Here is a 21,702-nt window from a genome sequence, read left to right as displayed (position 1 = left end):
CAGGGGGGTTGGCTTTAATTGATGTTGTTAGAGTGGTCTCGGTATTGTTTAGCATTTCCATGCATTGGTATTCATATCTGAATAATAGTCTGGGAAAGTTCCATGTGATCACTAAGTTCCTTACGTAATTGGAATTCAGTGGTTGGAATCTACTTCATTTAGTGCAGTGTCCAACGCTCTCATCCTGAAGTTGTCCCTTACCTTCGTTGGCTTTGTCCAATTTTGGACCCCCCTTTAAAAAGCTGGTCGAACATTTCTGCTGTAATAATGAGCGCTTTGAAAACGAGCATCTCCATTGTACTGCAGGACGGATGTAATATGTTTCAGCTGATTGGGTATCACAATGAATATGATTGGTAACATCATCCCCATGTGGGGGCGAGGTCATAAATCATTGATTTAATTGTTCATTTTGCCAAAAGATTGACTTGATTGGATTTCGGGTCAATATTGCCATGATTACAGCGTGGTTTGGATTTTATTTATTTATTGCTGGCTCCACATGTTGCGACAAGGCATCATGTGGAGTCGGTTGTCGTCCTTGGGGAGGATAACATCAAGTCACCGTTCAAATTATATGGCTTCTCTCAAGTTTTCGCAATATTGCATGGTGGGAAATTTTGAATTTACAATCAAATATTCACGCGTGGGTGTTAGATAAACCAAAAATATTATCTTTGATATAAAGTCACAGACGTTTTGGTACTGGTGGAGCCAGACAGTCCCTGCCATAAAAGATCCTTTATAGGGACTAAGGTGAACGGCACAATGTTGGGATTATTATTGGAAACTTTTACGATGCTTGGATTTGGAAGCCAAGAGAAATTCAGCGTATATCAATTCAAGCTATTTGAGGAGCAGACAAATGGCCTGGCGTGTGAGTTGCAGAAAGGTTTCCATATTTTCAAACAGCTCTAGGAGAGGCATATGTAGCTATGAACGTAATTTGCGGGTATACTAGGATTTTTTGAAGAAAGCTTCATAACACTGTAGACATTTTTGGACATTCGTATATATATAAACAGAATATTCGTCCGTTGAGAACATCCTATTATCAAAGGAATATTTAAAGGTGTCCTTGAGATGATTTTTTTTTCGAAAAGCTCGTATTTCATGGGAGAGAACGGAAGTATGCTCGAGTCTATCGCAACAACATCTGCTGTTAAGAAGGAACGCGAAAGCAAGGAACTGAGTCTATTGTCTGCAGTTGGTCAGGTAAGATTTTTTTCGTTGTAATTATTTTCTTTTTATAGGGACTATCAGAAAAAGAATGGCGCCCACATGGCGTAGTAACTTAGAAAAAAGGAATCCAATCTGTCTGCCGGTTGTACGTAAACAACATTTATTCCTCGAAGCAAGAGCTGGATTTCCTTTCGCCAGGCATAAGACAATTTACAAAAACACCATCTTATGATAACTTAAAGGAACATGAGTAAGATTGTAGAGTACTCCACCAAATTGTGAAACTAAGAATTGAATTATCATCCCTATAAAAGTTTGCCAATAATTATCAATCAGTAGATTATACATTTTAGACGTTAAAAAATCATTTCTTCTTCTTCCTTAGCTTTTGTCCCGTTTAGAATAGGGGTCAGTTCACAATTTGTCCATGATCCGTGCAACTTCATATCGGTTGCGAATGTCATTAATTCAGAGAAATCGAGTCACTTTGACTGGCACAAAGTTCTTTTAAAAAGAGAAACAAAGTTGGACAGACTATGGTCTCTGGCATTCCGTTGGTTTTCTTCATCCTCCTGTCAGCATTTGGTTTCGAGTGGTTCCGCTCCGGGGGTGAGTTCCGCTTCAGCTGTGATTAAATTTTCACGCTTTTTGCTGTTCAAGTAAACTCGACTATTGTGCAAATATCGTTTAATAACAGTGCGGCACGGATCTACGATATATCCGCACTCCCCGTAGCCGCAGAGGCGGTACGGGTGTCACTGTGTTAGCGACGACGTAACCAGGAGGCCTGTTTTTGACAATTGGACGCGCAGTTCACCCTCATGCACTCGTCGGTCAGGACGAAATTAAAGAGTACCCTCGTGAAGCGACTGTTGGTAAGTGAGTCCGCAAAGCAACCGCTCCCCAAGGCAACTGCCGCGTGAAATGAAGCAGTTGGGCGGGGTAAGGTCGGGCTTGAGCTTCCGAAGTCGTTGTGGTTGCCGCGACTTCAGAGCAGTCATATTGGCCTGTACAGTCTTTGAATTTTTAGAGGTGTTAGTAAACATTACAAGCATTGCACCCCAGGGTAGACTGACGCGGAATATAGGTTCCTGGAGTCAACTTATCTTTCTTTGAGGGTGAGCTGCCTCTCCGCTAGGGTGATGTGTGGCTTTCCAGGGGCCATGCCTCCCGTCTACCAAGATCATTAGTGAGTGGTGATAGCCACACCCTGTACGAGGTGACCCTACTATTAATAAAACGCTATGGATCTAGACTGGGGAGTCGAAAAGCATCTCCTCCAATCCAGGGTGTAATGCGAACCGTGCCCATTGGATAGATTGTAGTTGGGGGTAACTGACTGTATTCGAACGGCGCCTCACTGATACCTGGTCGCTTCAGTGAGTAAGTTAGCCCTTACCGTGCTACGGGGGGTTATAGCACGGCAAGCCTCCTAGCCCCCATACTCGTGGGAATCAAATGAGAAATTTTGCAAAAGTTAAGGAAATAAAGAAACTGCAGCCATTTGCGGAAGTCTTTAGTGAAATCCGTCACAGGATGAAACTCGAAAACGACGGAACAATCTTCGTCGAACTAGGCCCGAAAATGACTAGCAAGAGTGCGTTCTGCGAAGCAAGGGGGGGGGGATTACCGGGAGAGGAGGCTCTCGTTTCTAGTCTAGAGCCTATGTGCTCTTCAGAAATCCGAAATCTTTACTGCCTTATAGAAAAGGTCGAAGTGGAGTAGGCCACATAGTGTAAATGTCTAGAGGTAAACAATACTCAGATAGGTATGACTCCTGTAAATGCTCGAGGCCGAAAACTCGCTGTATTGGAAGTCTCCGAGCAATATGTACGAATGCGGATAATCCTCATCAAGTGCTACAGGTATCTGAACTATGGACACACGTCAGCTACTTGCAAGGGACCCGACAAGAGGACAGAAAGCCTCAGATGCGGTCAGGTACATTACCAAGCGAAACCTGCCATGAAAGCGAAAGTTGCGTTCTCTTCAGGGGTCGTGGCGCGTCTAGTGAGAGCGTCGCACATACTGCGGGCTCGGGACGGTATCCAATCTTTAGGGCGGAACTAAAAAGGGGTAGAGCGCGAATAGCATGATCGGCATTCTACAAATTAGATGCTGATCTAGCGCTAAACAGTGAGCAATACCTCAATAGGGACCCGGCTTCATGGCATCTCGACTCGGGTACGGCTGCCATTTGAGTTCGGGGCAACATTCGACTTCGTGTTCTTAGCCAAGTTCAAGGGAATGGGTTTATTTGGATTCGGTATTTAGGGATAACGTATCTTAGCGCTTACCTGATGACGAATGAGACCATGCCGGACTTTCGGTGCCACCTTGATACTCTGGAGGACGCCGTTTCGGGCACGGAGGAGCGGATTCTGGTAGGCGGTGATTTTAATGCTAGGGCCTTTTAATGGCGCATGCCTCAGCGAGACTCAAGGCGAAAAGGGCTCGTTGTTTTAAACACAGGATCTGCGCCAACGTTTCGTCGCCCAGACTGCGAAGGAAGCATCTCTGGAATCACTTTTGCGTCGGAATCTCTGACATCATCATTAGACTGGTGACGAGTCCTGATAGTCTTCTCCGCAAGTAATCACCGATGCATCACGTTTGAAGTAGTTGGCGCTACTTGCCGGCCTGCACCAACGCGGCGTTCCCCCTACGTGGCTGTATGTCGCTGGGATGAACATTGTCAAGGTCTCCGAAGCTCCTGAAAGAGGCAGAGTCACGCTGCAAGGGGCTTCGAGAGCTGGTAACGTTGCAGCTGCCACAGACTTAAACTCAGTGATGAACCTGATAACGACAGCGTGTGAGATTTCCATGCCGACAGCTTGTGAGGCTTCCATCCGCCGGAAACTGCCAACCAACGGGGGAAGTGCCATAAGCTCCGCGGTTTAGCACGAGGTTTATACGCCCGCTAGGAAGCGTATACCATAAAGGCAGAGTGTAGATCAGCAAAAATTAGACTCCGCAGTGCCATAAATAAAAGCAAAACTCGCGACTGGCAGACCCTGATCAACAAGGTGAATGAGGACCCTTGGCTATAAACTTGTCACCGGGAAAATCGGGGCCCTGCGGAAAGCTTCCATACTCAATACCAATCAAATGAATCGTATCTCGCACGGGTTGATGTTAATAACGCGGAGATCGTCGAGAATTACCCCCTTTCCATAATGCAAAAGCTTGAAGAAGTGGCTCTCACCATGGAAAACAAGAAGGCCTGATGCTATCCCGGTGGAAGTTTACAAACTGATGTTCCACGAACGGTCAGACCTGCTGTTCGGGGCGTTCAACGCTTGCTTGAAGGAGGGCAGTTTTCCTTGTCGCTGGAAGGTAGCGGGACTCGCGCTGATCAGCATGGGAAAAGGAGACCAAGAGCTGCCCATTGTACACCGAGAAAGTACTCGAAAAACTCATCAAGAGTAGAGTCGCGGTCCGCGTTGTCTGGGATTTATCCCTAAAGCAGTGGAGGTCGTGGATGCGGTTCATCAAACCGAGGAATGCAGCTGCCGAGCTCAACGGATAATGCTCCTCATAACGCTTGATGTCGGAAATGCCATCAATTCTGTTGGATGGACATATATAGTATACACATTAGAAAACTAATTCTACGTGCCAAGCTACCTCTTGCGAATATTGAGGGATTATCTGAAACACTGGTTCTGCTCTATTGAGGAGGTATGGGTTGATGGCCTTGACAAGAAAGTGCATCGTAAGCAGACACGGAAAGCTTTGCGAGTAGCGTCTGGTTATCCTATTATCTCAGAATCGTACAAAGCTATCTACAGCCGCAGGGGCGAAAACTTAAGAGAGATGGTCCGTGATGAACATCAACGCACTCTTACGCCATGGCAACTTTATTGGCAAAATGAGCCGGCAGATGGACAGCGCGGCTCATCGAAAATTTAGATCCTTCGCTGAAACAAACGCATGGTGAGATTGATTTCTTCCTTACCCAACTTCTGAGTGAGGATGGAGACACAAGATGCACAAGATTGGGAAGGTGTGATCTCCTGATTGTGTATTTTGCAATGAAGTGACGGACGACGCTGAACGCACCTTTTGTGGGACGGCTTCCATCAGCAGCTTTATTGTCAGAGAGATATTGACGAGCGCTGGAAAATGGGACAGAGGGATCCGCTTGCCATCCCTGAACTAACAACTCCCTTCCTCGCCCCCCCTCCCGTTGGTGAAAAGAATTCCCCGACTTGAAGGCTCCCAAAGCCGGGAGAGCAGGAGGCTAGTTCGAGGTTCAAATGGTTCAAGGCAATTTCTCTAATGACACGGACGTATTTAGTTGATTGTCCGATGGCGTACTGTTACGAGAGTCCAGCACTCTGTTCGTAAACGCATTCACCTACCCTACTCCCCGAAAAAAGAAATCCTTCGATAGATAAAGGAATCGGACAGGAGACCACCCACACTCAAACACCATGCAATGGCACTCACTATCTTAATATGCCCCACGAATGGGTTGCCTTAGAAGCTCATGAGGCTGAACAGTAGAGATGAAGTGAAAGTTTCTTGAAGAGATCTGGAGGGAGTTGAAGCACATTTTAGCGAATCAAAAATGACGACGTGTAGCTGCACATTGCGGTGTAGGCCAACCATATGTAAATAGTTGATTCAACAGCTACAGCCGGGGGTGCATAGTTTCTTATAAATATGACGCATCTTGACTGACTGAATGCAATGCTTACGTGTGACCTGTGTTGCAAGGATATTTTTTAGATTTGTGTTTGTAATTTATCTGGCTTATAGTTGGCCTTGTAGCTTAATTTTAATCTGCAGAACTTTTGCAATTAATCTCATTACAAATCACCTTGTAATGGGAGACCAGGGTCACAATATTCTTGCCAGTTCGATCAATGGACAAAGTAGTCCCGATCTGGGGTTGTGTCAAAATAAATTTCACTCTTGAGCATATGTCATCCTGTTTGGCTAAATACCTAGTTATATTTTTATTACTCTAAAAATCAATGAAAATAGTCTACCAAAAAATTTATGGTATAATTTCAAATGAAAGTTCAAATGTAAAACAAAATTCAGGATAGCTTCCGAACAGAATTCACGGCAAGCAATTATAAAACCTAACAAGGCAGGCAAGTCACAAGTCAACATAATAGGAACCAACTAGTTTGGAAAGCGAAGAAAATGAGTCATTTATTTCGTGCCTTAAAGAAAATCCCGAAAATCCCTTCAAACTCTCAACCACCGATAAGTCATTTTGAATCTGATGAAACAACTGCCAAGAAATCAAAGGATCCAGAAGCCTCGCAAACTGTCGAAAATCTACCGTTTTCGGACCTAATTGACGAAAATAGTCCTGCAGTAGAAATCACTAAGGAGGCTAAAGAAGATCTTGTGATTGATAGCTCAGTTGAAGATTTGAAACTGTTTTGTGATAAATTAGATGATTTTATTGAGAAATCACAGAATATTTTGGATAAGGCATATGCGAATGATGCACAAAGGTAGTTCAGAAGTCATGGCTCAGCGTATTTATTAATTCCTTGTTATTCGATAGGGTGCTGCAGCGCCGTTTGAAAAATAGCGTTACAGAACTTTTAAATATTCAGAACCAGGTTAAAACAATAGTAGATAATATTAAATCAGTGAAGATGCAGATAACCGCTGTTAGAAATAATATTGAGGATCACAAAAATAAGCTCAACACATTGAAAGCTGAAGGTAAGTGAAATAATTTGGCAACATTTTTTTTTAAGGAAAATGAACTGCTGTTTCATCCTTGGCAGAAGTAGCTCTTGAAATGCTAACAATGATACCTCTTCTCTAGAAACAACGTCACCGCAGGTGGTCCAATGTTGGTTGTCCACCTTTTATGGTTTTGTGCAAAGGGAAACCTTATTAGAATCGATTCATTGTTTCTGTTCGTCTATCTTTCATATTTCCATCTGCGAACGCGATCCAAACATCACCAGATATCACAACATCACCTAACATCACAAAAGTTCCGCATCACCAACCAGTAGAAAAGTGCTGATGATATTACTCTCGTGATAAACATTTTTTGGAATATTCGTACCAATGTGATATCACATTACGAAACATCACTGAGTAATATTGTAATATATCATTCGATAAATCATTTTTGGATCTTTTCTGTGAAATTTTTAACAATTTTTTAATGGTTAATATTGATTAGTGCTATTTTGAATTTGTACAACCTCACATTTTGTTAATTTTTTCCACCTCGTCAATGACATATGACATTGGATACTTGTCATTAAATTGTGTTTCTTAGGGCTTTTTAGTTTCTCAGACACAACTAAGTCAACCTTCAATTCCAAAGCAAGACTTTATCCGCCTCCTATCTTCTACATAAAGAACTCTGATTCTTCATTCTCCTTACTTGAGTAAAATCAGTCACTCACCAAATCAACACCAGGACTTTTGGAGAAACATTTCACTGGTTGGTCCACCTACCCAGGTCTATTACGTCCTCAACAAGAGTTTTCTTTATTACGCATTCTGTTCTAATAAAGTAAGTCCCTTTCGAACAAAGACCAGTTACTACCATTTGCGAATAAGCGTGACAATTAAAGTTCTGGGGTTTTTGTCCTACACGGCAGCTTGCCAAAACCTTACACTTACCTGGCTCCTAATTGGAGATTGAATAGGACTAAAGTACTTCAACGATATGGCCCAGATGTATGCTGATGAAGCTTGGAACTTCATACAGCACGGATAGGAACAGCGTTGTATACCGCATAGATCAAGCAACATCAATTATGGCGCCTACTTTAAAAGAAACAACTACTAATGCAATTAAGAAGAGTGCGACGACCCGTCAGATGACTTACTAAATACAATTGCAATAAACCCCTATTTGGAGCATAGCATCAATCCCGCCTTCACCCTATCTTCATCCGAGAAGCTTGAACTTCTCTTCTACTGTTCTATGCCATCTACCACTTGGATAACCAACTCCCGGCTATCTAACGATAGTAGATCTGATTGAATCCCTAACACCAAATGGATTTGCCACGCTTTTCCAATCTTAGATTTATTCACTGCTACTTCTGCTACGTGCACTAAGTTCATCATTTGCTACTATCAAAGGTGAGAGTACTCCTATGAATAATGAAAAGAATAAAGGAAGAAGGTAGAAAGAAAGAATGGTAGAGGTTTTTTGAAGGAATTGGAAGGCTAGGATGATTAGGTTAGTGGAGTATGGGGAGGTTAAAATCTCCGCAAAGAAAAAAGGGGAGGGAAGGGAACCTGACAAAGAGTTCAGACAAACTGTCAAACAATTTTCATACAGGTGAGAAGGGCAAGCACAGGGGACTTGTACACAAGATACAATGAACGGGAGGAAGTTGGGCGGGAGACACGAAGAGCAACAAAGTCATAGCGAGAGTCAGAGGAGGAGAAGACGAGTTTGGCGGGGAGTATATATTTTATTGCAAGTAGGACCTTATCGCCGGAAGACTTACGAGATGCATCCTGGCCCTTGTCAGAGCGGAAAGTGGAGTATTCTTCGGGGAGCTCGGAGCTTAATTTGACATCGTCCAGCAAGCTTTTGGAGATACAGATGGCATGGGTTTGCTGAGCTGCTAAATTGAAGGCCGCCAGGTTAATTCTTAAATCCCTAACATTCTAATAAAACAGACGGACAGTAAATATGATCCTATTACATTGCTTGGTGAGGTAGGTGGGTTGTCGTGAATACATACGCTTAGAATACACCATCAGGCCAAAAAGAAGGCTTGCTGAGGACGTCAAATTCGTGTTGTTGTCTTTTGTCAGTTTGACACAGGACAGAAGAGAAAGTGAACTAAATTTGTTCTTTATGTACTCCAGTACATCGTCTGCAGAAGTTGCGAATGTTAGCCTGCAGATAAATAGCTGTTTAGGTGGGGACGCCACCTTTAGCCCGGGGCAGCTGATAATGGTGGATGAAGTGCCAGGGTATATACCAGCACCGGGAATAGGAGCTTCATCAAACGATGTCAAAAATTAGTGCGGCTGCGTTCCGATTCGTGATCTGCTGAGGAGGTTGCGGATATTGTCCCGTTGAAGGCACGGAGGAGCGAAACAGGATCGGAGGCTCGGAGGACCCTAACCGTGTAGGGGTAGCTGAATGAATTGCAGATGAAATCAACTCAGATTGAGAGGCCTGGTGCACAGACTCCTGAGAAGATGTTGAGACTACGCTGTTAGGCATAGTAGGAAGCGCCTTTTCAGAAGTCAAAGTCTTGTCGAACAAATTTCTAAGCCGTCGGAAACACATAGATAGCGACGACTTAGTAGGTCGTAGCATTTTTTGCACTGCACCTGTTTTGCGAGTCACGTTTTCAAGGGAATTCAGTGATTGTGCCGAATCACTGGGCTTGGTTAAGTCATCCTTGGCATAAGGAGAAGTAGAAACAGCTGAAGATATAGTTGATACCGCCGGTAGAAGGACCCCATTCGACTGTGGTACCAAAGTAGAAGCCTCAACGGCACACTGAATGGCTACCAAAGTCGTAGACTGTGTCAGTCACGATGGGGTCTGACAGTGGTCTCCAAATCAAGCAGACGAGAATCAAGAATTATGCTTACATGGCCGGTACTCATGTTAAACTACCAGCACTTAGTTTCCCATAAGGCTAGTTTTTTGAAAGTGAAGCTAACATCATTGTTTACTAACATCCTCTCATGTGAAAAATTTTAAAGTTGCACATTTTTAAACCAATTACCCATAGAACTTGATAATTAATAATGAACAGTATATGACTCGCTGCTGCAACCAGTGATGCGTGTTTACAAATTTAAATAAACACTTTGGGTTTATCTGAAAATTTTAATTGCTTATTCTGCTTTATTGCTTTCATTATAGTATTTGATCCCAACAAACGCGCAGTTTACTTTGTAGTTTTGCATTTGGTGTTTAATGTTTCCGGTAAAATTTTCATTATTTTTATTCACAAATGCAACGTTCGGAATGTGATTTACAGCTTTTAATTTTCAATTGAGGTTTTAATTTAAATCCATCCCATTAACAAAATTATATATTTACGAAGTAATGGAAATCGGCTTTGGCTTAAAATGTTCTTTATTTCAGTTAAATTAATGGTAATGTCAGCACCAATTCCACATAAGTGGATTATATGTATATTGAAAGTTGGAATAGAAGCCTTTCACCAATAAGATATATTTTAGATATAGATATATGTACACATTATCATGGGGTTGTCATGGTCATCGATTTCCAGAAATGAGTTTCATCTCCCGGTAGAACTTCCTGAAAAGCCAGCGCTTTTGCTTTGTTGCTCCTTATAAAGGACACATATCCTTTCACGCAACCTCGTCACACTTGTGACACAAACCGCTTCTGTTGATCCTTTTGCATACGCCAACTTGGAAAAACCAGGTTAGAACCCGTTCTCCGTATTCTGCAGATAATACATTCGATTTTTATTTTCCTACTTTCCAGATGTTACTTTTTTGCTTTCTCGTCGACGCTTACTATTGCTGTGGTTGAACCCCGAGGGTAGGTAGGTATCCGTAGCCGCTCCGAGAAACCCAATTAGCGCTGTGGTGCGCCGTTTTGACTCCACAAACTCCTAAAACTATGACTACTGTTATAAAAGTAAGGAGGCCGGGTCCAGCCTGCTTATATCTTCAGAGCTAGCCCGTAGCATTCACGAAAAAAAGCAGCTCACCCCTCCCCCGCTCTTAGCAGCTGGAAGTCTCCCTGAGGTCCTCAAAAATGGTTTACCTAGTATCCGTACCGCAGCTTTGACATTGAATTGTGGGGTACATCGAGTCTGGCGGCATTGGTACCTATAGGCCAATGTCCCATCCAGATTGGCGTAATCTTGAATGCATTGCACACGTCTGGCACAAGAGCTCACGCGATAGGGTTTTGTTATAGGTGGGCAAAATCCTCCTTGACTTAGAACAGGTGTTGAGCCTTCGCCATCTGAAATCCGCGGCTGTTAAGTAGTGGGAGTAGATTCCAACGGACAGTCACCAACGGGACACAGAGTGTAGCCACCGAAAGACTGCCAAGAGCAGAGCCCCGCCTGGCCAACCCGTTAGCCCACTCGTTGCCATGTATGTCTCTTTCTTTTCCTTCAGCATTTGTCCTGTTCACAAGCTGGGTCCTATCATCGTTATCAGTTGCGCCATTTTATTCTATGAAAGGCCCGATAAGGATGGAATCCTGAGGCCTTCAAATCACCACACAGCGTATGAAGACACTATTGTTTCGGTCAGCCTTTGTCGCTTAGTATCGACTTCGACATTCGCACCAATCTTGGCGAGTGAAGTCTCGTTGGCGAGAATTACATGACCATACCACCTCATTGTGATCAAGGCGTGTCACTAGTTCAATGCAACATCTTCGTCTCCATTACCGCAAGGCGCCGTTCATTGTTCTTTATAACTGAATCTAAATAAAATAAATTGCAATTGATTTTTTCCTAAAACGGGACATATTATTTATTAATACTTCAATACTGATAAACTAAGATATTAATTCCTCTTACAGATTACTTAATTAGAGATGTGAAGACGCTAATGTTGTCTGGTATCACCCTTGCCACCTCTCTCAGAAGCTTCGATTGCATGTTGCCCGTGTCGTGGTTCAATCCACTCCTTTGTGGTTCCCTTAGGACCGCCAAGCTCTCTTGCGGGGCCAACTTCCTTCTGTTCCTGCATTCCTTGATGACTTATCCATTCTCCCATATGATGCCTGCTTCAATCATGTGCCGTGCTATCATTGATTTCAGCATGGTCTTCTTATTATTTCTCCGGGCCGTTTCCGCTTCTCTCTCGTGCTCTTCACAGCGTACCTAAACAAGTCTTTTAGTTTGTCCTATGTACCACTTTTCAAAATCTGGACATCTGGACATCTCACTTCATATATCTTACTGGATTCTTCTTTTTGGAGGAGGAGGGTTTGGAGGATCCCACCCTGCTTTTGAGGTGGGACATCCTACTGATGGTACCATTTCGATGTTTAGCCCTTTCATCGTTTTTATCAGTTTCGACGAAGCCGCGGAGTGTGTGACCCCTATTCCTTTTCCCTTCCAAGTTATTAACGGGGAATGTTATTGTCCTTATTTCTTGCTGTTTCGCCTCTTCCACATGAGTCTTTCAATAATCGACGTTGGAAGCCGTTTTTCACTCCGGTGTCGATTATATACTGTTTTTCTTTCCATTCAAAACTTGCGCGAGAGATCGAGGGAAGAAAGAGGGATATTATTGATACTGTGGACAAGATCCAGTGGGCCTTCCAATGCAAAAAAGGCAAGGAAAAAAATAATCTTAGGAAAAGAAGCTAAACTATTTGATACAAACGTCGGGGGGAACGTTAAAACTGGATAGAATAATGCTAATAGTGAATAAATCCAAACAAATCTTCAACAAGGACCAAAAGGAACTATTAAATATGGGCTTAAACTGTGCACTCCAACAACCAAGTCCGCCGAAAGAACAGATCGTCATCGATATTGAGGTAGGCATTCAATTTGAAAGTAATGAATGTAAAGAAGCAACCCGTAATAATGTAGCTAGCATCCTTTCCCCGCATAATAAACCTACCCTTAAGGGACTACGGACAGCGCAACGACAGAGGAAAGTGATGAAGGAATTAAGTCAAAAACCGGAATTTTATCTAAAAGCTGACAGAGGAAATGCGGCCGTAATTGTGGAGAGACCATTTGCCGAATTCCATTAAACGGGTGGGAAATGTATTAAAGGAATGTCACACACATTATTAGGAATCCAGCCAAACTTCGGATGCCCGACCCCGTGCTACCAAGAATAAAGGGCCTACCAAAGATCCACAAACCCGCCAACAAATTCCGTGAATTTATAAGAGCCACAAACTCGCTTACGTTTAGGGAACCACGGAGACTACCCGCTAGAAAAGCCATCAGGAATAGGAACTGGAAGACCTGACACCGGATGAACGACTAATGTCATTCGACGTGGAGGCCTTGTTTCCAAGCATCCCAGTGAAGGAGGCGGTTTTGTATCTATAGGAGTGGCTACTTATTAAACATCCCACATTACACAGATGCCCTGGCTTTTGGGGGAGTATGTCTGACTATGGGCTCTCGCCCGAACATGCAGACAAGGAAACAATAGCCTTCTGTGTGTTTTGCAGAACTGCCGATACTTTATCTTTATCTATTTAGTGTATATATCTAATTTATCAGTCAATATTCTTCTGAAATGTAGCCCAGACAACACTGCACTTGGCAAAGTTTTTGATATGTAGGTCGAGTGGAATGAGGTGAAGTAAAAAGAGCCCCTACTGGACCCCTGACTATGGCGAGTTTTCTTATGGTTTCATTCATGACTATCAGCCGGAGAATCGAATATTTCGTACCGTTCGTACCGCTCTTTTGTTTACGGCCCTAGTTAAGTGGCTGCGTTCTAGATCTGATTCCGACAAAACCTCGTCCTATTGTTATTGCAGTAGAGCTAGTATTGCTCTTTTTGATCATGAAATTTATATTCTGAAAAGCTGTCTTCTGATGGATCAAATTCACAGTCGTCATCGAATTTGGGTAAGTATGTCTGAATGAGTCACTGCAGAGTTTCACCAGAAAACTCCACAAGGAGTCAATTTTTAAGGAAAGCATAGGTTCTTATGGGCTTTAGCTTAATCTGTGCTGAATCTTTTAGAGCTGCTGAAGCTTTTAATATTTAGCCAGTGCCCCAGCCAGGACTGCCTCATGGCACTCCTGGTGGCACTTCGCACATCTTCAGGCTTCCTATGTACTCCCAATACTCTTGTTCGTTGCAGCAGACGCTTACAAAGTAGGTTTTTCTTACATTTTTGAAATTAGGCAGATTATCATTCCGTGATCGTAGCAGCGTCCTTTTACGTTGATTTGCTACGAGACTTTAAAGGAAAAAAAGCTTAATAGCATAGTTCGCTAGCGGTGCCAATGCATCAGTGGAACCTAGGTCAGGCCATAAAAAGCAGTAATTTCTGCCAATGGTGGAGGTTCAGGACCTCTCTCCTTCGACATCATTGAGTCCGTAGAACACGTTCTACTGTTTGTTTTGTAACCCTTTTATTGTTGGATCCTTCTCATTTAGGGATACTCTATTATCAGAACATTGACCTTTATTTTCTGTGAAATCCTGGCAGCGTTGTCCACTGTATCCAGGCCATTGTTTGACATCTAGGATCAAATCGCTTTGAGATTAGCGTTACAAACCCCAAGCCGTAGTTTGTGGTCCATCTTTTTCAGTTCCTTTAGGGGCTGTACAATAAATGGGGGGGGGGAAGGTGGGATTGTAAATTATGATGTTGGATTCATAGACACTGCAGAGTTCCGAAGGGCGCAGATATTGGATGAGCTTGATTCTGTCAACCTTCGATATAGGTAGCTGGTATTCGCTACGCTCATTTTAACAGTTTTGGGACTCGAAAGCAACAGTCGATCTCCAATCTCGCTATCGAAATTAATCATAGTCATAGTCTGCGTTGCACTTTGTCTGGAAACAATCAGCCTATTCGCCAATGATCCCTGGCATCACTTTTTCCCCTTCTCATGTTTTTATCTTTAAGGTTTCGTGGGAAACACAATTTTATTGAAATTCGTTCCCCGGCTGTCTATCGGTCTATCTCATTTATTTTTCTCAGAAACGGTTGTTCTAATTTACAGGGGAATCCCCATTTATGCAGGGACTATCAGGTGAAATCTGAAAGAGATCAGTCCGGAGCCCAAAGAGGCGTCGGTCAATTTGTATATCCGCAATCCTGTTGCAGCGCTGAATCCCTTCTCTCAGAATTGGTGAGGAGTGCGATAATAATCGTTGATGTGAGAGCACTTCATTCAATACCGGAACGGTACACTACAGGATTACAGTACCCTGGAGGCAAGGTGGATAGCATTGCGCTTGCCCGTGAGTATTACCCTGATTTGAGGTGGTTGTTGGTATCCGGCGTCAAGTCACGATGCAAATCCCACTACTACCAGGGAGATTTGTACTGCGACCTTCTATAGGACAGCTTAAAGCTCTAATCACAGAGGTATCCGGGCACATCTTAAAATTACATGGCGCGAAATAGCAGAGAAGTAGACTTTACCGAAAGACATGGAAGGAATTGCAACGTAGGCGTGGTAGTCCTCCGTATCATTTAAGGGAAAGCGGTAACCATGTAATTTCAGTATCAGGCTAGTTTTTATATTCGGAGATAATCAATGCACCTACATTACAAGGGATGTACAAAAGGAACCTGTCACACCTGAAGTGTCGTGTTTCCGGCTTCGCATTTAGATTGGTTTCCTTCAGCGTCTTCTACGAAACCAGGAGCTAATGGTTTAGTTCATTCCTTCGCCGGTTCCATTTGTTCCTAGAAGGTGCTCTCAGCCCAGCTCAACATGGTCTTGTCAAACTATCTGTCACCACATAGAGGTCGTGTAAGGACCTATTTGGTGATGCAACATCAAACAGAGCCATAAACGCCAAGCGTGCATCAACTGGCATTTTCTCTTGATTCTGATCCATCTAATTTTACCTATAAGAGTTGGTTGATAGTTTTTTGACTTACAGAAGAATGACATATTGTTCTAGATCCTTTCAAATCTAGATCCCTTCTGTTTCTATAAACACTGGGCTAGAAAACTTCTCGTTCCAATTTCATAGTTTTTTCACCACTTCTTTCAACCTGAGCATTTTAAGTTTGTATTGAAGTATGTGAGGAAATCCTGAGTCCTGAGTCACTTGATAGCAAAGCGTGTCAATTGGAAAGAAACGTTATCCCTCGATTTCGGGTCTATGGATGCTCTCTGTTCTGGACTGCAACCCAAATTTGTGCTAAAATAAGCCCAGAACAAAGAGTTCGGTGGACCAGAAACAGAGAAAGAACACCTCTTTTCCCGGTCCACCATCAATTGAATGGCATACTCAGGACTCCCTCAAATCCCTTCGCTATTGCTAAATTTTCTAAAATATTTTTATTTTTACAGAACGTCGCACTCGCTTCCTTTTAGCGCATGAAACTAATAAACGCGAAAAGAACGCCAGAAATCAAGAGAAATGTATAAGCAGAAATCGGGAGTCCAGCCTACCCAAGTATTACATAACGTCAAATAGTGGTGGAACTTCTCGTCCCGCAGCTGGACGTACTACTTTTATCTCGATTCCTGCAGGCGCAGAAAATGAAAGTAACAGCAACAATAGCAACTTTATTGCCCCAAATCGTCCACCGAGAAATTCAAATCGTACCCTCGCTACCACAGTTAAACGCGTCAAGGCAATACGGGCAAAAAAGGATTCTATGATCCCCCTGCCGCAAAGCGATCCAAATGGTGTAACAATATTTTTACGACCCATTAATGAGTCGGACAGACGTGACAATTTGCATAATGCTCCAAGCCATCATAGTACCCCCAGCACTTCAATTGTTAATTTTCCGTGGTTCAATAATAATCCCCCGGACCAGACGCACTCTGACACTGCCACGAATTCTGTCGTTTCTGCCTCGAATTCGCTATTTGTTTTTAGTTCGAGTGGTCGCTTTGATGACTTGGACTAGAAATATTGTTACTCAGATGAAAAACGCAAGGACGAATTGCTAAGTATTGGGAAAAACAGAATATCAATAAGATACTCGTGGATAGATTGGTATCAAGAAGTTAACAGGCTTTCTAAGAAGTCACGAGAAGGGGCTGAAAATCTACTACAAATTAAAGCAAGCGTCGGATAGATCCTCGACACTGCAAAGGTAAGAAATAATTTAGCATCGAACACGGGTCTAGCTAGAAGGTTAGGGAGTGGTTTTTCTCCCTGCATGGAAAGTGGAATCCTTGATTTCATTCTACACCTCAGATTAGAAAATCCTGGAATTGGTCACGAATGTCAGTCTTTCGAGGATTTCGTAAGAAGGACCTGGGAAAACTGATGATCGATAGGACTCGGAAAATGGTGCGTGTCTAGAGTGCGGAGGGGTATTTGCAGGCTTCTTGCTGTTGCAAAGATGTTAGCTAAAAGCATTTTGGAATGCATCAGACAACACCTTGAAAGCTCGATTGGCAGACAATAGGCTGCTTTTCGCTCTGGATCTTCCTGTACCAACTACTTTAACAATCATCGGAAAATAGTGGTGCAGTGTGTGGAAATCAAATCTTTCATTGGCTAGCTCTCCATTGGTTTCGGAAAAAATTTCGATATCATGAGGGAAGACTGTAACTATAATACTCTCCGTAGGAGGGGCATTCCGGAGAAATTAACAGCTATACGGTCCGGCGCGGTATTGAGGTAAAATATCGGACGAATTTGAAGTTCAAAGAGGAGTTCGGCAAGGCTGCTTTCTATCCATGATAATTTTTTTTCTCGTTATCGGTGATATCCTCATTGTTGCTTTACCTGGAAGGAAGGTTTCATTGGACGATGTCAGCTGGAGTGCGCGCGGATGGAACTCGTACCCACTAAGCACCACCACCGGCACCCTGCAGGACCACCTTTCTGCTTTCCTCCTCACGCTCCTTTGCACTACTTAGTACAGATTCCTTCTATTCATCACGAACTTTGGGCAACGAAAATCATCCTCTCTTTCTATATTACCGTATCCAGAACAATTCGACAAATAACCCATTCTAAAGGGTTGCATATACTACAGAAACACGGTGCACCGTGTCGAACTGGGTAATGCGATAGTTGATTTTTTTTCGTTCAAGTCATACCCCTTGGGAACGAACCTGCGCCTCAAACGACCTTTGGTTAGATTCGTCCGAGCCAATGCCATATGTCCTGCATGATACAACATGCTCCTTTTTCCACAGAATGTCGACTGGGATCTAGCCTGCCATTACCAATATTGCCTTATCTGACGGGAATTTAAAAGCAATGCAAACCCTCAAGACCATCAGCCGGTAAACCAAATTCAGCTATTCCCTCCTCTGAAAGGTTGCAAAGGTCTCTGTTGATACTGGTGATGTGCAAGTTAGAATAGATTGCGCTATTTGCTACTAGATGTAAACTCCTACAGTGTTTCAGTTCGTCAACATTCGGTAACATTTTAGCGTGTTCCGGTGGTATTAACTACCCTTTTTCCATGCATACTATAGATGTTCCCTAAAGCTCAGTTTGGTATCAGTTACATCCCCAAGTATTTGATAGCCGGCTTTTAGTATCTCCACCCACTTCCACTTTTACAGTATTCTTCTTTCAACGGTTTATTACTAAGAGCAACCCTCACTGTCACCATCGCGTTGGGATCTACATCCAATGGGTGCTTTGCTGTAACAATTACAACCAGCGCACTCAGAAAGCCGATAATCATGCGCGCTTCTGGGAAGAGAAGAACAAGTACCTCATTATATATGACGTAGACATTAAACAGAAGGACACCCAGCACTGAGCCCTATACCCCTCGAGATAATTTCTGACCAGGCTCGCCAGCTATGCAGGAACACCTATGTCAGCCAACCCGCTTTAATTCCAATTCACGGAGTTAAATGCATTTTTGACATGCAATGCTAACAGTAGCACCAGAGAGTACGAGTCTCTCTACTCTCTGCACCATCTTCAATCGATCAATTGATCTCCAGATTGGCTTATTACGTTTGAAAACTTTTGTTTTTTAAACTGAGTAGGGAATATTCCTTTTTTGATACCTGGCTCGAAGGTGTTGGCTAAATGGTCGAATTAGCCTTTACTGCCGCAGTTCCTTCTGGAATATTAGAGGCATGACACACTCGTTTGGTTGCATCACTGTTTGCCTACTGCTATTTCGGTGGCTGGATAACAGACTGGTAACAATCTCTTTTATGAGGTGCAGGAAGATCACCTGACGTGATGTTCGCAGCCTCCATATTACTACCTTGTAGGCTCCATAGCAAGGGTTTCTATCTATAAAGCAATATCTTTTGCTTCCTTGACTGGCTTGTTACTCCTTTCAATCGTGGCTTTACCCTAACCTCTCGTAAAGCTGCCTTGCATGGAAACATGCTGCTCGTAAAACTGCGATTTCATTGTTTCACCACTAGTTGGGTGTATTTTTTTAACTTTTCCTCTGACGAATCCATCCTTCAGTCGCTTCATTATTCCCTGGAAGCCATTATTCACGAGCCTATAGTGCGCCTTGGTCCGTTTGGTTTTTGATTCAAAGACCATCACCGTGATTTCGAGACGGCTCACTAATTATTGCAACATCGATGTCTTTCTCACGGTTGGTTTGCGAGAGTAGGTCCTCCACCGACTGGCACTGGTTGAGTTTGATTTGTGTCAATCTCATCTGCGATTTGCACTGGGGGCTCTCCCGCATCCCGGGTACCTCCCACTGATGGTCTACACTTTTTTCCCCTTGCACGTTAAACAATTTCGACCAGCTCTAGAGTCTTTGCTTATATTGGCCTCCCTCTCTGCATCTCCTGGATTGCTTCGACTTGTCATTTGAACCAGTTCCTTCATAATGTGACTCTATCATAAACTCTTGTAGTTTGATATGACCGAACAGCTCCTTCCCTTCGTATAGACCTGATCTACAACCTTGAAGACTATATTGATAGTGGCCTGCTAGCTCTTAGCTCCCTGTCGTCAAGACATGTTTGGATTTCTAGAGCTCCAACATTATCTCCCAAATTGGTGAAAATGTCAGCGTATGTGTTTCCTCTCGTTTGGAAATGGAGATAGTCTTGGATTTTATCTTCCTCCGATCTCTCATTTTCCAAGATGCTGCTGAACGATGAGATGTATTACTTCTTTACCCAACTTTTAAGTGGGCATAAAGGTTTAGAGTCTTACCTGCACAAGATTGGGAAGACGGGATCTGCTGATTGTGTGTTCTGCAATGGAGTGGCGGACGACGCTGAACACACCTTTTTCTCTTGTGAAAAGTCGGACGGCTTTCGTCAGCAGCTTTATGAAGACACAGGGAGCTCTCTCCAGATAGCATTGTCAGAGAGATGGTGAGGAGCAGCAGGTTCGGCTCTTTTTATTACGGAGAAGATTGAACTCGACCGGCGGAAAAAAGAAAATGTTCAGTTGATGGACGCATCAGACCTTCTCTTAGTGAGTGATTATCAGTTCATAGAAAAAATAATAGTTCCGACCATGTCCTTTCTTATTAGGATAATAACTAAAAATACATGTTTCATTAACTTTAAATGAACTTTAAGCCACACAATCATTAACACTAGTTTCATTCCAGGGCAGAAGTTACGATGGCATCATGAGTGACTGACTGAGCTACCCTCACAAATCAAATAAAGCAAATCACAATTTCAGAAACAATAAATTTGATTTAGTTTATAAATCAGATCGTTTTCATTCTATGCAGAAATGTCCAACAGAATTGAAAATTTTCATTTAATATCGATTTCGTTATAATTTATTTGTTATTATTGACCATTCCTGTGTGAGAGCGCTAAACATAGCTCCGCATTACTTGCTCTTCCATTCCGTATATCACTCACTATTTATCATTCTACGAATCATAACAAATCAAAATATGACCAACCATCCATACATATTGTCCATTATGACTAGACATTTACGAGAATCCCCTGAACACATTATTGACCGGTTCATACCAGATATGTTTGCAGACCTCTCCTGTTCGTAAATTGTTTGATTGCCCCCACCCACCCTCGTCGGATTAAAGGTAGGAAACACCACTAAGCAGGAGTGATTGCTCCCTAATAATAATAATAATTTCAAGGAATGCAGGAGCTGGTCTTCGAAGAACTATTGAGCCCCTTTAATCATTATAATGCAACTTGAAACCATAGTATATCGATCCAGCCTACAACAGGCAAGGATTTTAAAATGTTCCTTACTTCTAGGTGTTTTAGCATGGCTTGTGGTATTAACCTACTTTTGACAAGGGCCAGATGCAGTCCTAGAACATGTATCTTTTACTTAGCCAGATGACCAGTATTGATTTCAATTACGATCCCCCTTTTAGTAAGATTTAAACAATCTTGCAAGCACAGCAGGTTTGTATCTGACTTGAGCACTCTGAACTCTTGTATTCCTCATGATTTCGCCCAGTAAAATTCTTTCAGCCGTTCCTCTTCGCTCCTTACTATCATGGCCAGCCCCGTCTGGAGTCATCTGAGAACTTTAACGTTTCGCTCACGATGTGTCACCGAGGTGCTCGAATAAGTAGTTCTGATCCCCTGGCTGGAAGTATCCCTTGCGCCCTAGGTAGTAGCCTTGAGAAAACCTTTCGATGAACGACGACTTCTGTCCCTCTGTTCAGACCCAAGCAGGTTACGAATGGTAATTCAGAGATATGCGGAAATTCTCAGTGAAAGCCCGAAGACAACGGAAAACAGGGGATGGAAGAGTCCTCGTTGATTTAGGCCTGAATGCAACGAGCAAGGGTACGTTCTGCGAGTCTGCTAAGGAGGAAAAGGCTCTCGTTGCCAGTCCAGAGCTTATACGCTCTATGGAAATCCGAGATTTTGACTGCCTCATAGAAAGGGAGAAGTAGAAGAGGCCATGAGTCGTGAATGTCTAGAAGTAACCACGAATAGCAATCAATTCTGTGAATGCTCGAGGCCAAAAATTCGCTGTTGTTGAAGTCAGGAGGAA

The 21,702-nt window shown here is 43.0% G+C and overlaps 1 protein-coding gene across 3 annotated transcripts; it reads left to right on the top strand.

Moving 5' to 3' along the window:
• Positions 1 to 6,092: 6,092 nt before the first annotated feature.
• Positions 6,093 to 20,447, top strand: LOC119659656. 3 transcript variants are annotated; one of them, XM_038067864.1, is made up of 4 exons: positions 6,093 to 6,659; positions 6,713 to 6,876; positions 16,131 to 16,888; positions 20,315 to 20,447. In XM_038067864.1, the coding sequence occupies exons 1-3, from the start codon at positions 6,340 to 6,342 to the stop codon at positions 16,697 to 16,699; spliced, it is 1,053 nt and encodes a 350-aa protein (XP_037923792.1). In that variant the 5' UTR covers positions 6,093 to 6,339; the 3' UTR covers positions 16,700 to 16,888; positions 20,315 to 20,447. The 3 variants fall into 3 exon arrangements, with proteins under 3 accessions (XP_037923792.1, XP_037923793.1, XP_037923794.1); XM_038067865.1 differs by having other exon boundaries at positions 20,320 to 20,367; XM_038067866.1 differs by lacking the exon at positions 20,315 to 20,447 and having other exon boundaries at positions 16,131 to 16,236; positions 16,314 to 16,469.
• Positions 20,448 to 21,702: the final 1,255 nt, after the last annotated feature.

The sequence above is a fragment of the Hermetia illucens genome, chromosome 6 (assembly GCF_905115235.1).
Source record: "Hermetia illucens chromosome 6, iHerIll2.2.curated.20191125, whole genome shotgun sequence".
Taxonomy (NCBI): Eukaryota; Metazoa; Arthropoda; class Insecta; order Diptera; family Stratiomyidae; genus Hermetia; species Hermetia illucens.
This window is presented reverse-complemented; position numbering and strand designations above follow the sequence as displayed.

Bases quoted from the DNA above. Each gene is read 5' to 3' on its own strand.
- LOC119659656 (XM_038067864.1), top strand. From the start codon at position 6,340: ATGAGTCATTTATTTCGTGCCTTAAAGAAAATCCCGAAAATCCCTTCA. The intron at 6,660-6,712 runs GTAGTTCAGAAG...GTTATTCGATAG, and splicing joins TATGCGAATGATGCACAAAG to GGTGCTGCAGCGCCGTTTGA. The intron at 6,877-16,130 runs GTAAGTGAAATA...TTATTTTTACAG, and splicing joins CAACACATTGAAAGCTGAAG to AACGTCGCACTCGCTTCCTT.